The 17,885-nt window shown below is 50.0% G+C and overlaps 2 protein-coding genes across 3 annotated transcripts; both read right to left on the bottom strand.

Annotated features, from left to right (window-relative positions):
• Positions 1-1,152: 1,152 nt before the first annotated feature.
• On the bottom strand, positions 1,153-11,629 carry LOC116437761 (cyclin-dependent kinase 4 inhibitor B-like). Of its 2 annotated transcripts, none has more exons than XM_032095902.1 (2): positions 11,226-11,629; positions 1,153-2,490 (listed from the first exon to the last, which is right to left on the bottom strand). In XM_032095902.1, exons 1-2 carry the CDS (start codon positions 11,238-11,240, stop codon positions 1,972-1,974), a joined length of 534 nt encoding a protein of 177 aa, XP_031951793.1. In that variant the 5' UTR covers positions 11,241-11,629; the 3' UTR covers positions 1,153-1,971. The 2 variants fall into 2 exon arrangements, with proteins under 2 accessions (XP_031951793.1, XP_031951792.1); XM_032095901.1 differs by lacking the exon at positions 11,226-11,629 and adding an exon at positions 4,736-4,975.
• A 1,580-nt stretch (positions 11,630-13,209) lies between these two features.
• On the bottom strand, positions 13,210-17,021 carry LOC116438266 (cyclin-dependent kinase 4 inhibitor B-like). Its single transcript, XM_032097097.1, is given in 3 exon segments — positions 13,210-15,160; positions 16,651-16,691; positions 16,694-17,021. Coding segments are annotated over 3 exon segments (633 nt in total). The 3' UTR covers positions 13,210-14,896.
• Between the last annotated feature and the right edge of the window lie 864 nt (positions 17,022-17,885).

Here is a 17,885-nt window from a genome sequence, read left to right as displayed (position 1 = left end):
ATACATAACTCCATGCCGAGACCTTTCCATCCTCTTGAGGCAACTCCCCTCGGAAGTTTTCGGCTTTGGCAGCTCTGGGAAGGTTACACTCTTTTGGCACAGCTTTCCCGAGTGGGGAGAGGCTGGTGAAAACCCCGTGGGCACCCGGTGTGAATACCACTCCCCCTGCCGTTTCGGAGGGGACTCCCCGGAGCTCTGGCCCTCCTTCCCACGGGGTGGGCAGCCTGCAGTCAGGAGGGCGGCCGGCAGGGACCGGGACAGGGAGCCCAGAGGCTGGGATGGATGATGGGTGAATGGATGCTCTGCGCCCCGCCGCGCCAGCCGAGCTCTGCCGAACACCTGCCTCAGGCCCCAGCTCGCGAGGCTGAGCTGGGCTCCCGCCCACTTGGAGGGTCGGGGGAGAAAAGGAAAAGTTCATTCACAGAATTACAGACTGTTCTGAGTCGGAAAGGGAACAGTTACTTGTTCCACCCGCCCTGCCCCAGATGGGTTTGCTCCCAGACGCCGAACTCTGTGATGGAGGCTCACTCTCCATTTGTCCCCCAAAGAGCAGGAAAAAAGGAAACAACCTCTTTTTTTTTTTTTTTTTTTTTTTTTTTTTTTTTTTTTTTGGGAGTAGAGTGGTTCTTCATCCTGCTCCTATTTTAAAGAAACGGGTCTGGCGCTTCTTCGGGATCTGTGCCCTGGCCAAAGTGCGGGCTCCCAAACACAGACATACCAACAGCAGTCTTCCTGCAAGGATCAGAAAAAATAGCCTTCAGTTATAGTACGCACCCGTGGTGCCTGATTCCACGGTGTCGGTTGTTTCTTTTTTTTTCCTGTGGCAGGAAAACCCTCGCACTCTTAAAAATAGATCACAAAGTTAAGCAAAGATACAAAGTGCAGGTGAGCTTTCCTGTTGCACTTAAGAGTTGTTTTCAATAAGGAAATAAACTATTTGGATATTTCTAATTCGCGTGTGTATGTGCTTAAATAATACATATCTGTGAAATGTCCTGTTGTCTGACCTACGTGATTGTGCTGTGCATCCATATTTATTTATGCAGAAACACACACACAAATATTGAAAGCAATAAACAAAGCTGAAATAAATAACACCACCCAACTGAGTAGGGCTGCATACAGAACCATTAAATAGTCGAACACGAGGAGTGAAGTATTTTAAGACAATCTTTTTTTGTTTTATTACTGAATAATAGCAGATATTTCATCTCACATAAGGGGTATGAACATTGGGTAGATGACAGAAATCACATGGGAAAAACAGAAAACAAAAACCGAAAAGTGTGAAAAGATCCAGATCTATAACCAAATTCGGTCATTTGTTGTTGTTTCCAAATATCTGGTTTAGAGACACGGAAAACTGTCTTTAAAATAAGAGGTTAATTGCCCATATCTTCTGAGCAAATGGGGTCTCCAAATGCAAAGAACGATGCAGTAAGTAGTTGATTGCCAATTGTTTTCTCACATGAACAGCTTTCCATGAATACAGCTACACAAAATATGTGTAGTTCCCAAACTGTAACGCTTATCAGCGTTAAATTTTTTTAACATTTGATCAGTGTTACATCTCTATGTTAAAATCGTATGTTGAGTGGGCTGGTGAGGGGAGAATATTTGGGGATTAATTAAATTTTTGGATGAGATAGCTAAGGTGTTCAGTATTTCGGAGCACGACAACATAAAGGAATCTCGAAGAATAACTAAAATACAAAGCCTTGCAGAGCAGTGAGCAAACCAGTAAGGGAAACAGAGTGTTCTTACTTCTCTAAGCAGCTTTCTTGTAACCGAAAAAGAGAAAGAAAAAATAGAGAGAGGGGGAAAGGCGAACTCTTTCAAATTCTTTAAAAAAAATTTTTCCCCCTAGAGCACAGACGAGCAGTCTTGCTTGTGGTCTACCCGCCGGAGAGCATGAGAGGGAGAAGCAGGAGTGCTAGCCTTGATTGTGTTCTGGTTTTTTTCCTCTTTTTCTCAGGAAATTGAGTAGTACGTGTCTTCTTGCAGAAGCGGCAGCCGGAGTGCCCGGGGCGTGCGGGAGGAGCCCTGGGGGTAACGGCACAGAGGAAGACTCTTCCCAGCAGTCGGACACCGGGAGCGCCGCCAGCCGCGATGGCTCGCTGGTGACTCGGCGGCGCGGATGCGGGCTGCAGGGGACGAGGGGACAGGGACTCGGCGGGACGACCGGGGACGGGTCAGCGCGCAGCCTTCTCGGCGGCCCCCCCCGGCTCCCGGAAGGTGCGGCAGGTCGCGCAGGTACCGCCCCACCGCTCCGTGCGGGCCCCCCGCCGCCACGTCGAGGGGCAGGCGGCCGCGGCCGTCGGGCAGGTCGAGGCGCGCCCCGGCCCGGTGCAGCGCCGCCAGCGTCTCCAGAAAGCCGGCGCGGGCCGCGTCGTGCGCGGGGAGGCAGCCGGTGCGCGGGTCGGGGCGGTTGGGGTCGGCTCCGCGCCGCAGCAGCAGCTCGGCCACCCGCGGGCTGCCCAGCATCATCACCTGCGGGGAGAGACAGCGTCAGCGCCCGCCCGCCCCGACCACCGCCGGGCGCCGCCTCCGCGGAGAGTCCGGGTGGCAGCCGGGGCTGGCGGCGGCCGGACCCGCGTCTCTTTCGGGGCCTAATTCTGCTTTGTCGGCTACTTGGAGTCGTGACCTGCATGTATGCTGACAGCCGTTTGCGATGATCTGTACGGGTCCCTTCCAACTCGAGACAGTCTATGATTATATGATAAATTTAAAATATGAGCTATGATGTGTGTGGTTCCCAGACTAGGTACGACACGTGTACGTTCTTCTTCACTTTTATGCCATTTATATACACCATGGTATAAACGGTACTCGTGGTGTGTGCATAAGCATATATGTGTACACACTCACGTTTATACGCACGTACAGACACAGCTATGTAAGTGTGTACAGATATATACACACAATATAGATACTGCTTGCGTAATGTACCCTTTATTATATAATAAATAGTGCATGTATATGTATTAGAAATATATTCAGGCATACACACATACAAAAATACTTTAAATATATTTATACACATAAAGAGCGTGTATATATTTGTATATTATATATACACACAATGCATTTAATGAGAGCTCTGAGGGACCTTGCATTAAGTTTCCTGCCACTTAGAATACATTATTGATTCATCAACGGTGAGCAACCAACGGGGCAATGCAGCTGGGTATGGTTCCTTTTGGCATTCGGTGTGTATTTTTCCCCTTATGAATTTTGGACCAATATGGGATTTTTTTTTCTCTCTCGCTTCTGTCTTCTTCTCAGAAGTGAGAGCAGCTGCTGAGCACTCTTGAGCAATGCACAAAACTTAACTGATGGAAAATTCCGAGTTATATTTTATATCTAAATGTCAAATTCCCAATGGCATTCTGCTTTTCTGCCAATGGAAGAAACTTGGCAAGGTTTGATCACACACGATTGAACAAAACCCAACAGGAACCCCCAATTAACCAAAAACCAAAATAAATTTGCACCTGGGGTTTTACTTCCCTCAATGTCCTGGTCATTTTCAGTGGAATTTTAACCTCCCTAAATTGTGACTAAACACTTTGAAAAAGATCTTAAGACAATAGGTTTTTCTCATCATTTTCTTTCTCGGTACTTTGGTTTGTGCACTTCAAATAATTGGGTGTGATTATAATAGAAGTGCGAATATGCTTATAAATGTAATAATTTATGAATTCCTGATATTAATCTTTTTCAGGAAGAAAAAGAGGGTCCACATATTCGATGTGTCAGCCATTTTCTAAATTGCTGACAAGGGAAAAAGAACTTAGTCTCACCGTGAAATGAGGAAAGCAAAGAGATAATTTATGAGAATTTGGAGATTCTTTTCATCTGGAATTTGAACATACAAAAGAAATAAAACAAGTAACTTTCTGAGAGCCTTTCTCGGTAACATACTTCAGAAAAACATTTCATGTAAAGTGCAAGGGTCAAAATGGCTGTTCAGCTTAGCTGATGAATCATTAAATATGTCTCTTCAAATGGCAACTCGAAATATCTTCTTCGTGAGATACACAACTCTAGTTTAAATCACAGTATATTAATCGTTTCAAACGAACATTAAAAAGCTTTCTACTTAAGTATGTCGATTGATATAACACACTTTTAACTCTCAAACTGCCTAGAAAGCAATTCTACATACTGCTACTTCTAACATCTATGAATAAATTCTGCCACTATTTATGAATAGAAAATATTAATATTACTACTACTTAAAGAAAAAAAAATAAAGAGGTGACTACTAATATACACCTAATTTCAAGTTACAATTTTTACCAGCACAATTTCCAGGTTCTTTGTTCAAGAATATACTAGTAAGGGACCCTGCTTCGATTTACTTGGGGAATAAAGACCTATTCGGTCTTTATTTTAAAAATCAATAAATTTGCTCGAAGTGCAGATAATTCCCCAAACCTATCTGGAAAATGATTTTGCAGTCCCACTTCTTCTTTTGAGTACACCCTAGAAAAATTCGTTTGCTGCCAGGAGTTCCTCACTGAACTCCATCTTGCATTTCCAGGACGGCAGGGCTTAGTAAAAAATAAAGGGCTCGTTTGAATTCAGACGGCTGCGGCTGGAGTATGGTTCCGATTATAACAATAAAAATTAATTCTATTCACAAAGTACCCACCCCTCCCCGCCAGCGTGGCAGAGCACAGCTTCCCCCCCACCCCCTCACCCGATTACCCCTCTTCCCTGTGCTCCGTACCTGGAGCGGGGTTCTCCCAAGGGAGTTGGTCCCGTTGGGATCCACGCCTGCGTCCAGCAGCCTCCTCACCTCTTCGTGGTCCCCGCGGGCGGCGGCGCTGCACAGGTGGTCGCCGTCGCTCCGGGGGGACCCCTCCATCGCCCCCCGCCGATCTGAGCCGCACGACCGCCTCTGGCTTTCCCTCTCCCCTGTCTGCGATCTCTCCCGTAGCTGAGACGCAGCTCCTCCTTCCCCGAGGGCAGCGGCCGCCCCTTCGCGTCCCCCTCCTGGCCCCCCCCCGTGCCCTCCCCGCGCCACGCACTCCGCCGGCGGGGCGGGCGCTATGGCATCCGCTCTCCCCCGTCCCCCAGCGGCTGCCGGAAAATCCGCGCACCCGCCCGGGGCGAGGGGCATCGGCAGGGCGACGAAGGATCGCGGGATGCCCGCAGTCTGGTCCTCAAGCACGGCACCTCGGAAAGCAGCCCGGTTTCACCCCCACCTCGAGCGCGGGCGGCTCTCGCAGGGTTTTCCTCTCACGGGGGAGAGGGGATGGAGCCCCATAACCTCTGTCCGTATAGGGGCGGGTTGCGAAGGCGGGGAGCGGGGCGCAGACCCACCGACAAGCAGCCTCCACGGCAGCTGCCACGGCCCGGGCAGGTGGGACGCGCCACGCGAGTATCTAACGCGGGCGGACGACGACATGACGGGAACAGAACTTTCTCGGGACAGAGAGGGACTTTGTGCGAGTGATGGCTCTGGTTTCTGTCTCCGAAAGGGGTTCTGCCTTGCCGGACCCCCTCCTAGCTGTGGGTCGGGGGTCCATCCCTCCGTCCTGCGCCGGCAGAGAGCAAGTGGACCGGATGAGGAAGGGAGCCGTGCTCCCGTTGTCTGTGACAAATCTCATGGCACCGGATAGAGGAGGATCGCTTCAGCCTGGCCCTGCCAGAGCCTTCAGCGAGCTGGAAAACCGCGGCGAGAGTCCGCCAGGCTAAGGTGCAGCTCCAGCCGCCCAGCGGGAGGCTGCGCAGAAGAATCTCGCCTGGTGGCTGTAAAGATCCTCAAAAAATCCTGGCTCCTCCCCTTGGCTTTCCGCCCAGCGCCACCCTGCTGCAGGCCCCAAGCACGCCCGTGACACATACCCCCACCCCGAGCGACCCACCCCGCGGTAGTCGAGGGGGGAGCGGGTGGTCGGCACCCACGACCCGCGGCGTGAAGTTTTTATTCCGCCACCTCAAAGTTCCGGGCAGACCTGTGTAAGAGGCAAGGGGAATAAGGGTGTTTTTCAGGGTTTTGTTTTCCCTTTTCTTTGTTGTTTCCACCCGCCACCCCCCCGCCCCTCACAAAGACAGTTCCCTAATCTTTTTTTTTATTTGCAGAAGACCGGTGCGACGCCACAGAAGTATGCGCTGCGCAGATACTTTGTGCTCTTAGGCGTTAACCCCCGAAAAGCTCTGCTAAATGAGAAACACGGTGATTTATTCTACATTTACTACTAGCTGAAAGACAGTGACATCATTGGATGAGGAGAAATAAACACAGATTTATCCCTGAATAGACAAGTCAGAGATTCACCAAAATGTCTTAATTTAGCGGCTTTCTTTCCCTTGCAAAGTTTCTGGGGCAAGCGGCATTGCAAGATGAGTGTCCAACATTTGAAGGGGGTTTGTGAGGTGAGACCCTTGCTTGCCAGGGACTGGTGGTGAGGTCCCACCACACCGTGTTTTTTCTACAAGGCATGGTGCAAAGTGGCCCTTGGGACAGGTAAAAAATTAAAACCAAATAAATAAATAAATAAATAAATGTTTAAAAGAGTGGATTTTAAAAAATCTGTAAAGTCTAAGAAATTAAGAGGGTCCCCCACCCAAAAGGCAAAGTAGCTTCCAGTTCTTCTTGTGCTCTTTGACATTAATGACAGCCACACAGAGATAAATCTAAGGAGAAAACCTCATTGGTTATGTCTGTCAGGTGTCTTAAAATTTCAAATCAATAGTGATGCGTGGCAGGATTGCAGGTTATCACTGGCTAGTCTTGCTTTCTGTGAAATAGTACTGATCATGGATTTTATGCATCTGTATGTATAAATATGGGAATATGTGTCCTTTTGTGAGTATATAAAGATAAAAATAGGTTGGACTCAATGACCTTAAAGGTCTTTTCCAACCTAGTTAATTCTGTGAAGAAAAAAATGCACACTCACAAATCAATATACTTGCAAGTGAATACATTACTACGAGTCAGAGGGCCCATACCTCCATCTCCCCTAAATTAAAAGCTAATGGTGTAAAACAACAAATACTGTCCCATTATTATGTCTCAACATTACTGACGCTCCAAATCATGTATCGAACTACTAGAACGTTTTTAAGTCACAGAATTTTAAATTACATTATTGAAATAATGTGATTTCTTCCCCCTCTAAAAGCAAATCTTATATTCTACAATTCTAATGCCAAAAAAAGACCTCAAATTAATCAAAACATAACAACATGGAGTCATATCTGAAGTTAGGACAATAATGAAGCAGCCTGTGCTACTGTGGTTTGAAAAAGAACTACGTATTGCACTTGTATCTTGGTGGGGAGGAAGGAAAAACCACCTTCTCCCCCCAGCAAACCTTACTGCAAGGATATTTTCACGGCAGTAAAAAAAAAAAAAAAAAGAATCAAGTTAAGCAGTGTCCCTATCATACATTTCTTCTCTTTTAGAATCATTATTCAACCGTACAGACGTTTGACAAAGAAAAGAGATCAATTTTAATACTACAGTAAAGCAATCCTGCAAATTGTTCTGAGATGTTTTGATAATAGCATAAAGGACGGAAGAGGTAACTTTCAGTTAACAAATGCAGCCATCTTATGCCTTGTTTAAGGCTTAGCAAGTATTACCCTTTCAACAACAACAAAAAAAAATTCACAACATTTACCTCATTTTATCTAAGAAGTATTTGGATAATAAGTTCAGGGGTTAATTAAATACTATAAAGAGACAAACAAAAAGATAAAGAACATAATATTGGGATTTCCTAGCTTGTAAATAGGCAAAAAGGGCACAATGGAGGCAGGGGTAGGAGGTGCAATGGAGAGGTTGCATGAAGTAGCCTGTTTTATATCTAAGGGGGGTGGAGGGAACAGCTGTTCTGAGTTACACTAAAAATGAAGCAACGCCTGTGTACAGAAATAGTTTACACTATTGTTCTTCTCTTCAGCTTAAAATGTTAGAATATTTGTGAACATGTTTATCCTGATTACACATGCTGCTTAATAACAGGAAAATCTATCACCTTAATTTTAGTCATTCAGAAGTTATGCCATGGAGGTTTCTGTTGAACACAAAAATGATTGAAAAATAATCCTGCACAAACAAAGTCAAAAACCAAATGCACACAAAAAGCCCAAACAAAACTCAAACAAACTGCAATAATAACGAATAAATACTTCACGGATTATATTTTACAATCAGAGACAGGTTAGGGTTGGAAAGGACTTCAGAGGTATTACTTCCAATCCCACGCTGCCACCCTGCCTCATCCAGTCTGGTCTCGAGACTATTCTAGAGATGGGGCAGCCACGAGTTCATTATGTGTTACCCTAGACAGTTACAAAATTATCCCTAGGCATTGTATCTTTCATGGGGTTTTTTGGTTCTGTTTTGTGTTTTGGTTGTTTGGTGTTTTGTTTTTGTTTTTTTTTTTTTTTTTTATTACATTTAACACACACACTTATCTTACTCCATCCCAGGCCCTTCAAAATCAGATTTCTAGTCTAGAGCTAATTGGCATTTTAGAAAAACTCATTCCCCGATTAAAAAGCTCAGGGGAAGGCGATAAAAAAGTAGCAGTATTTACAGCAAGTGTGGAAATATAGTGAGAAAATAATAGCTACACTTTCGGATCCATGAGGGGGTTTTGTCTTTCCTACAGAGAATTTACTTCAAGGTACTTAGTACCCTCACACTTATGTTTCAATTTGAGATTCATGTTTTTCAGGTCGGACAGAGTTTACAGTTTCTTTTTCTTCCTTTTAGTGCAGGATGAAGAAACAAGGCCTAGTACAAATGCAAAAAATGAGGCATTTGAAGGCAACAAAGAAAATTTGCTATAGTTTCTGATTTATATATTTATAAATACGTGTGTAAGTTCTTACATGTGTGTGTGTGTCTGTGTGTATGGCGCCACACGTTATTCAAAAAGCACTGGAAGCAATCTAAACAGAGAGTGGAGCTGGGAAACTGAATTACTTTATCTCCACACCCTGAATCCTATAGCCTGAAAGGTTAAAAATTTTATACATCTATTTATATATGTATAAAATAAATGGTCCCTATTTTTGTACTTATTTTGAGGCAAATATTTCTACTTCTCTTCTACCTCTGTTCTTTTCCAATCTGTGCTCTGTATTAGAGGAGGTTGTGGAATGCTCTAGTAACCCTCTACGAGGATTTTGCAGAACAATTCTCAAATTGTCATCAAAATTAATATTCACTTTAGCTTCACTGTATATCTAATTATTATTATTACTATTATGTGTGATAATCAATGCCTAGGTCCACAACAATCTGATTTTGCATGGTGCACTAAGGAAAAAGTCTCTCTAAAACTGCCTCTGATGTATCTCAAGATCCTTCATACGAGTGTATTTTAATCACTCTTTCTGACGATGCTCGGCCGCTCTGACCCTTATTTCCCATATTATCTTAACGGCAAGGGAAGGCAAAGTAGGCCACTGTATTTCACTGTCGTTTACAAGCGTGGAGAGTAATACATCGTGAGAAAACAGTAGCCATTTTCTCTCTTCAGAGCAGTAGTTATGTTCCTTGTTTGCAAGGAACTGTCTGAAAAGGCTGGTAAATGGTGTTGGGTTTATATTTTCTTAATAAGCTATACAGAAAACTTCTCAAAAAGTGGGAGGAAAGGCAGAAATGCATTCCAGTAATTTTTCAAGAACAGAACGTTTTCTACTGCGTAAAAAAAAAAAAAAAAAAAAAACAAACAAACAAAAAAAACAAAACAAAAAAACCACCACGCACAGAAACACCCCGCCTGCACAAATCTAATGTGTTCCCGGTGCCATCTGAGCATGCGGCCCCGAGGGGTCCCCGCGGAGCTGCCACCGGCGCTGGGCCGCCGCCTCCCGCTCCCGCCGCCCCGTCGGGCCACCCGCGCCGCCCCCGAGCAGCCCCGCTCCCGGCGTCCTACCTGGGCCGGGGGCTCCCGCGCCGCCTCCGCCGCAGGACCAGCTGCAGGGCGAGGCGCCGCGGCCAGCGCCGCCCCAGCGCCCCGAAAATGCGGCGGAGGATGCGCCAGCCCAGCGCCCAGGCCCGGGGCAGGCTACGGGGGCGCCGAAAGTGGATGGTGCACCTTATCCGGGGGGTCATGGGTGCGGGGAAGCCGCGAGCGCGTCACGCTACAAATACCTCCCCAGCGGGGCCCCACCGGTGAATCGGCCCTCTCACCCTCCATTCATTGGAGAGGATTTTCTTTTTTTTTCTTTTTTTTTTTTTTCTTTTCCGTTCAACTAATATCGACTCCCCATTTCACTTCGCCTCCCTCTGCTCCCCACCCCTCCCCTACACCCCACTCTAAACTCCTCCCATGATGACGGCTCCCGGGTCGAAAGCGGGCGAAGGAAGACCGGCGGCGGGGGATGGGGACGGGGGAGATCGCCGACTCCTCTGCCCTCCCACTGTGGTCCCGGGCAGTACCGCCATCAGACGGGCGTGGAGACCGGCCAATCGTAGAGCGCTCCCCTGCTTTCAAATAAAGCCTTGACGACATGTCCTTGCCCTCCCCTCGATCTGCCCCTCCAAACACACCGCCTCCCTCTCCGTTTGGGGAGGGGTGTTACTTCCCTGGGGTTTTTTTCTTGCTGTTCAGTTGCTCTCGGACCCCACTCCCCCCGGGAAAACCCCGACGGGGAGAGGGCCTGCGGCAGACCGGAGCGCCGCGCTGGCGCTCAGGGAGCCGGGTAGCGGATCTCTGCCGCTTTAAAAGCGCGGGCCAGTGCTGGCCCGGGCGAGTAGCTATTTCCTTGTCACATGGCCATTTGAACGCGACGCGGGACCGTTGCGTAGGGGAGCGGAGGGGGGGTGGGGGGATGGAGAGGGAGGGGGGCGGGGGGGGGGGAGAAAAAAAAGAGGATCTCGCTTTCCTCGCGCCGGTCACTGGAACGGGTAATGAGCGGTTCCCTGCCCAGCCCCCGGGCCTTCTCCCCGGCCGTGCTCCGAGGCGTCGGGCCGCTTTGCTTTCCTGTTGAAGGGCGAGGTTTTGAAGCGGGGCGGGGGAGCAGCGGAGGGTCGCTCAGAAGCCCCAATCAACCTGCCGGCACTCCCCTGCCCGGCCACCGGTCTCCCAGGAAACACCGGAGAGCTGCCGAGACCTGCGACAGCCGGTGCTGAGCTCTGCCGCCGAGCAGAGGATCCCAGGGCGGTGGAGGGGTTATCACTACCTCCCCGCCCCGCCACCCACCCCAAGAATCCCTCTGCCTGCGCTTCCCCCCTCCCGGGTGCGAGGTACCTCCGACCGAGCCATGGGAAGAGCGACGGGCAGCGACAGCGTCGTTTCGGCTGGCGCGTCTTCGCCCTCGCCGGGCGCGGAGGGGCCCGGTTCGGCTGATCACGGCTAGAGGCGGCTGCGAGAGGGGTCGGGACAGCTCCGGGACTGCGGGGAGGCGCGGAAAAGGCGCCGGGAGGGGACGCACAGTGGCAGTCCCTGGGAGGGATGGGGAACATAAGCCTGTGCAACACCCCCTTACAATGACGATAAAGAAAAGCCTGTAATGGTTTCTTTTGGACCGAGCTGGATTTCAAGCCTGGGATACTGGGTGAGTGAAATCGGCCATTTCGAAATGAAAGCACCTTTCGAGAGAAGTTTTCCTTTCCTTTCCTTTCCTTTCCTTTCCTTTCCTTTCCTTTCCTTTCCTTTCCTTTCCTTTCCTTTCCTTTCCTTTCCTTTCCTTTCCTTTCCTTTCCTTTCCTTTCCTTTCCTTTCCTTTCCTTTCCTTTCCTTTCCTTTCCTTTCCTTTCCTTTCCTTTCCTTTCCTTTCCTTTCCTTTCCTTTCCTTTCCTTTCCTTTCCTTTCCTTTCCTTTCCTTTCCTTTCCTTTCCTTTCCTTTCCTTTCCTTTCCTTTCCTTTCCTTTCCTTTCCTTTCCTTTCCTTTCCTTTCCTTTCCTTTCCTTTCCTTTCCTTTCCTTTCCTTTCCTTTCCTTTCCTTTCCTTTCCTTTCCTTTCCTTTCCTTTCCTTTCCTTTCCTTTCCTTTCCTTTCCTTTCCTTTCCTCCCCTGCCGTGCTACTGCTCCCCGACAGGCAAGGCAAAATTCAGAGAAATTAATGCCTACCTGGCTGTGTGACGCAAGTGACGGAGCAGCGGTGAGAGGATGACGCGACAGCTTCGGCAATAGAAACCGAATTCCCACCAACACTGAATGCATGGCCGATCCGGGGCCGAGGAGGAGCTCGTCGTGCACAGGGCACAAACCCTGATGCAGAAGGGTGCATGTGTGCTCGCACATGTACTCAGTTACAGCGGCAATATTAAAAATAAAATATGCCAGTAATCTGCCACCTTAAACATCATGCTTTTAGGGCTTTCTCGATAAAGTGTATTGCTGCTGCTGTTTGTTGTTAACTGTTACTATTCTTCTTTCAAAGGAGGACTCCAAGCCCTGGAGCCGCTGCTGCTCCCAGAAGAAAAGGTGCCTGTGGAAGCTCTTGCAGCCAAGCAGGATCTTGCCGGTGATCCCCATCCTTCCATGGAGTGAGTAGTCTCCTCCACAGGCCTGTCCTGGGAAGGCACTCTGGACCTACTCTGTGAGGCAGATTTATAGCAATTAGGTATTTAGCCCTGCTGGGTTTTGAGGACATATTGAGGGCATACTCTGCTTATTTGGTGCAGTCAGCCTAGCAAATTCTGTTGTTTCCCCTCCAACTTTATGAACAATAACAGTAATAATATAATATTACTGTTTCTGTTGCTGTAGTTTCATAAGCCTTAATGGAAATGCTAAAAAATTTAAATCAAATCTGGTTCTTGGAGAATATGACAATTGAAAACAGAAATACTGGTCCAATTGAGGATGGAAGCACAGTTCAATAGAACCTTACTGTTCCGTAAGGAATGTAGTCAGGCTCTAGCTTCCTCCTATCTCTGCATCTGGTCGAAGTTCCATACTGGTTCCCACAGGCATGGGATGCAGGCACTTGACTGCTGCATCCCCAGTGCTGTCCTTGGTTCACTTACAGCTATGCCATGTTCTAGGGCAGAGTGTGGCACAAATTAACACGGTGTCATATTATAATGTTATACATTTTCTACTTAAAGATAGGTATAAAATACATGTTCTAGGCATTCTTATGATGAAAAAAGTGTGAATGCAGCCTAAAAATAACATAAATGTTTGGTATGTGTTTAATATGCATATAATTTGGTTATAATTAAACCAATGAGCATAATTTAAAAATTAAGCATATTAGACATAAAAATAATTGCTAAGCAAATATATCACGTTGATAAATAATCATAATGGTTTATATATGTGTGTTATATATGTGTATCATGTATACTTTATATAGGTATTACATAGATATATTATGTACATTAATTACATAACTAGATATTTTATAGTGTGAGAACTTATACGAAGTAATTATAAAGCATGCATTGTATGAAATTACATTATAATAAATAACATATTCCAACACGTTACAAAAAAGGTATATATATATTATTTTTCATGTTTATATATGAAATATCTGGGGGTTGGATACTCAGTACGAATGCAAAACCAAGATAAATGTTTTTCATCTTTTCTACAGGTAGCTCTGCAAACTGCCCAGGATTTGCGCTGGGATACAAGACCTGAGCTCTGTCACTGCCTCGCCTGGCTTCCCTTTCTCAGCCCCTAAGGTGCAGGACGTGTGAGCACAGCCCCGTGTGGGTTCTAGGGAGAGAGGTAGGGTCTCCCACTTGTCCCGCACCGGCTGGGAGCACCGTCCCCGCCGCCTGCCTCACCGCCCTGCTCGGTGCTGCCCGTGCGCTCCCGCAGCACACCTCTCTGGGCACTCGGGGACTCGTCGCGGTGGGAGCGGGTCTCCCCGTCTGCTCACTTCCCCTCGGCAGAGGCTGGGTCGCCGCTGTATCTTTTTCCTGGGGCGCTCACATCCAATTCCCCCGAGCCGGGGCAGCCAGTGAAACATGTATCGACTCTCGCATAATTAATATATAGTCCCACCCTCATTCCCCCCACCAGCAGCAGAGGTGTTTCAAAGGTTTGCTTGTTTCTTTACCAAATGTGTCACCTCCGAGCATCTTGGTGATGGAGCCCTGGAGCCCAGCTCAGATGTATGACTTTTAATTTTTCGTTTATGGCTGCCTTCGTTTTACAATCATGTGATTTTTAAAAAGTATTTTAACTCAGGGGAGGTCACTTGCAAGTTGTTAAAACAACGAGTACTTCAGCTGGGGACCGTATCAGGCTTGCAGAGACACAAATCCCTCTTTATTTTCTCCTTCCAGACGCTATGGTTGCAGTCTTCACAAGGAGAGCCACGGATGCACTGTGGGTACGTGTACAGACATGCACAGCATCCTACGTGGTTTTACGAAGGTATTTGCCAAAGCTGCAATTGCACCAGGAGGCACTGATCCTGCTGTCCGGCCGGTTTTGCTAGGGAGAGGTAGATTGGCTTCAGCATCACTTCAGTTCGATTTAACGAAAATCAAACAGGGAGCAGTCGGGACAGGGCGAGCTTGAAGCCTCTCCCATCTTCTTCAGATGGAGGGCTAGCAAGCGTGACTGGGGAGCCCCCGGGGAGCAGAAAGTCCAGACGTGGCCCCATCAAAACAGAGGGAGGGTTTATAGTACCATCTCCGTGCGGGGATTTTCCATCATATTAAATATGCAATATTTGTTATTTAATATTTTTACAATTAGTATTTTCTTACTTCATATTTAATATTTCTCTTCAGTGTTTGGACTCTTGTGTGAGAAAAGAGGCCTGTGGAAGGTCGTAGCATTTCCAGTGCAGGATAATACACAGGCATGAGCAAAGAATATCGTCCTTCGTGCATCCCAGGAGAGAAACGCGATCTGGGGTTATTCACAGCATCGCATGAGTACTGTTCGACTTGGTGTCTCCCGAGTCGGGCGCGGGCAATAAGTTTGGGGAGGGGATGGCCTGGGGAGAGGTTAGGCACGGAGCGGCGGGTCGCGCAGGTACCGCCCCACCGCTCCGTGCGGGCCCCCCGCCGCCACGTCGAGGGGCAGGCGGCCGCGGCCGTCGGGCAGGTCGAGGCGCGCCCCGGCCCGGTGCAGCGCCGCCAGCGTCTCCAGAAAGCCGGCGCGGGCCGCGTCGTGCGCGGGGAGGCAGCCGGTGCGCGGGTCGGGGCGGTTGGGGTCGGCTCCGCGCCGCAGCAGCAGCTCGGCCACCCGCGGGCTGCCCAGCATCATCACCTGCGGGGAGAGACAGCGTCAGCGCCCGCCGCAGAGCTCAGGCTTTCTCGCTCGGCCCCGAAGGAAATGGGGATCCGCAGTGGAAAAGAGAAGAAAATCTGCAGTGAGGCATAGAGATCGGCTCCGGACGTGCCACGAACGGTGGAGAACATGTACCCGTCGGGGGAGTTGGGCCGCATCGGAAAACCCTTCTTCATCCACGCCAGGGGACAGGAGGGGCAGAGAGATGCGGGGACCCCTGTCGGGTCGGGGCATGTGGACGCACACTGGAGCTGCTCCGTGACAGGAGCCGGCGGGTGTCGGTAGGCTCGGAGAAGACGAACCGGGGGAAGGGACTCGCTCTTCTGCCGACGCACTCCCACAGGAACCCAGGTCAAGTACCAAGTCGCTTCGCACCGGTCCCCACACAACCGCGCCGGTGGAGCGGCTCGCAGGGACTGGCGTCATTTCTCCAGAAGGTCCTTGACAAGGGGAAACGCGTAATGCAGGGAACCCACCCTGTCTGAGGCGCCTCACCTGCGCTTCCCTCACCGTCAGAAGGGAATGCACCTTTTGCCTGACCCGCGTGTCCAGGGCAGTACCGAAGTGTCCGGCAGCCCTCCCCCTCGGGCTCGCCGTTTTCTAAATTGGGTTTCCCCTAGCGCGCCCAGCAGTGCGTTCAGCACACGGGTTAATTAATCCCTGCCGCCCAAATTGAAAAGAAAAAAAACAACCCAGCACTGGAGGACGGCAACAAATACCTGTTTCAAGTGAAAGGCTGCACCGACATTTTGTAGGAGAGTGTTTCGCAAGCACTGGCAGTAAAACTTAAATATAGCTTCTCAGATTATTCCAGTTTCGTTTTATTTTGAATTTTTTTTTAAAAAAAGCTGGCTAGAACTACCTCGAAAATTAACTCAGCCTTTATAAATTTAACCTGTACTACACCTCCGGGCGCTACGTCTACCTACACGCTCACGCGAGTGTAAAATGTGGGCAGACTGAGCCCCACAAGGATTGCTCGTTGTCTACCTGCAGCGTAAGCTGGGCAAGGCTATCGTGACCAGGTGTTTTTGTTTCTGAGAGCCACCGAATATCGGGTTTTTTTCCCATGGGACAGGAGACGAAAAATACTAACAGTCATATAAAGCAGAAGACGAGGTGTAACGAAAGGGAAATTATTTCTGCAAACGTGAGTTTTTACATTTCATTGCACGTTTATTGCGAGATGAGCATTAAAGTTCTCGGATTTGAGTCATCCTATCTCAGTTGGTTCAAATACAGTCAAGAATTGCTAAGACTAAAACTTCTCTGTTGCGGCCGTCACAGACTTTCTCCTTCCCAGAGAGGCGAGAAGAACCCCTGTGCCCCGCCGCCTTGTCAACAGCCGAACACTGTGACCGGGGGCGGCCGGCTCCGGGCCACTGTCCCGGCGCTGCCACCGGCCCGCCTCGGGCAGGGCACGGAGGGCCCGCTGCCCTCGCCCAGCCGCCCACAGTCCGCCTCCTTACCTGGATGGGGGTTCTGCCGTAGGAGTTGACGGCGTTAGGGTTAGGTCCCTGAGGCGCCGCAGGTCCCCGCGGGCGGCGGCGTTGGCCAGCTCATCCGCCGCCGCGCCCCGCACAGCGCCGCAGCCGCCGCTCGGCCGCCCCGCGCTGCCCGAGGCTGGCGGCGACCCCGGCCCGCGAGGAGTGCCTTGCCCATGGGAACGCCCGGCCCACGAGGAGTGCCTTGCCCATAGGAACGCCCGGCCCGCGCCCCCGGCGGCCCCGGCCCAGAGGTTGCCGCACGGTGCTGTCGCCAAGGCCGCCTCCACCTGCGAGAACGAGGAGGAGCCTCCCGGCAGTTGTTTCCTCCTCCCGGCTGGCACCGCCCAGCTCATCTCGCGGTCACCGCTGGCCTCGCCCCGACGGGGCGGAGCGACCTGCGCACCTCTCCGACGGCAGGGAGGGCCGGACTGCCGGGCGGGCGGGAGGCGGCGGGGCGGGCTCTTTCTCCGTCTTTTATGTTCGTCTATTATTTTATTCTCCGAGGCTTTCTCTTGAGGCCAGCAGTGTCTTAACCAGTGCCTGACCGCCCCGAGGGGAGCAGAGGCGGGGGGAAGGGGAGGGGCAAAGGTAGCAAAAGACTAACGAAGGCGGGACATGAGGAGGAGAGTGGCCCCGGGACCGCGGGCCTAGTGTCAGCAGGGTCCCTTCCCGCCCCGGTGCTGCCTCCTCGCCCTCTCGGGACACCAGCTGGCGCAGGAGGCGGCGGTGGCCGCCCCTCCTTCCCTTCCTCTGGGTGAGCTGCGAGCTCCTGTCTCTGCTTTCTTAGTTGGCAGAGACACTTAATAAGAGATAGCGGGCGCAGCGGCGCCGACAGCCTTCAGTGAGACACGAATCGCGGCTGCGACGTCTCCATCCCACCGCCTAAGCCGCCTTCTTTTTTTTCTTTTTTTTTCTTTTTTTTTTTCTTTTTTTTTTTTTCTTTTTTCTTTTTTTTTTTCTTTTTTTCTTCTTTTTTTTTTCTTTTTTCCTTTTTCTCTCCTTAAAAAAGTTGCAAGCCAAACAAAGGCCGCGGCGAACCGGCAAGCTAAGCTCTCCCGCGGCACGGCAGGGTTCCAGCGCCCGCCTCCCGGCGGGGACCGGGCCGGGGCGGAGCGCTCGGGGGAGCGCGGGGTCGGCAGCACCACGGACAGCTCCCCCCGCCGCCCGCTGCCCCGGCCGGGCCGCGCCGGGGGAACCCCCGCCTCCGGACCTGTCCC

This window comes from Corvus moneduloides, chromosome Z (assembly GCF_009650955.1).
Source record: "Corvus moneduloides isolate bCorMon1 chromosome Z, bCorMon1.pri, whole genome shotgun sequence".
NCBI classification, from domain to species: domain Eukaryota; kingdom Metazoa; phylum Chordata; class Aves; order Passeriformes; family Corvidae; genus Corvus; species Corvus moneduloides.
Note: the sequence above shows the minus strand (reverse complement) of the source record. Positions and strands in the feature narration are given on the sequence as shown.

Excerpts from the sequence above, each read along its gene's own strand:
- LOC116437761 (XM_032095901.1), bottom strand. The coding sequence starts at position 4,873 with ATGGAGGGGTCCCCCCGGAGCGACGGCGACCACCTGTGCAGCGCCGCC. Across the intron at positions 2,491-4,735 it reads TTGGGAGAACCCCGCTCCAG|GTGATGATGCTGGGCAGCCC; the intron begins GTACGGAGCACA and ends CTCTCCCCGCAG.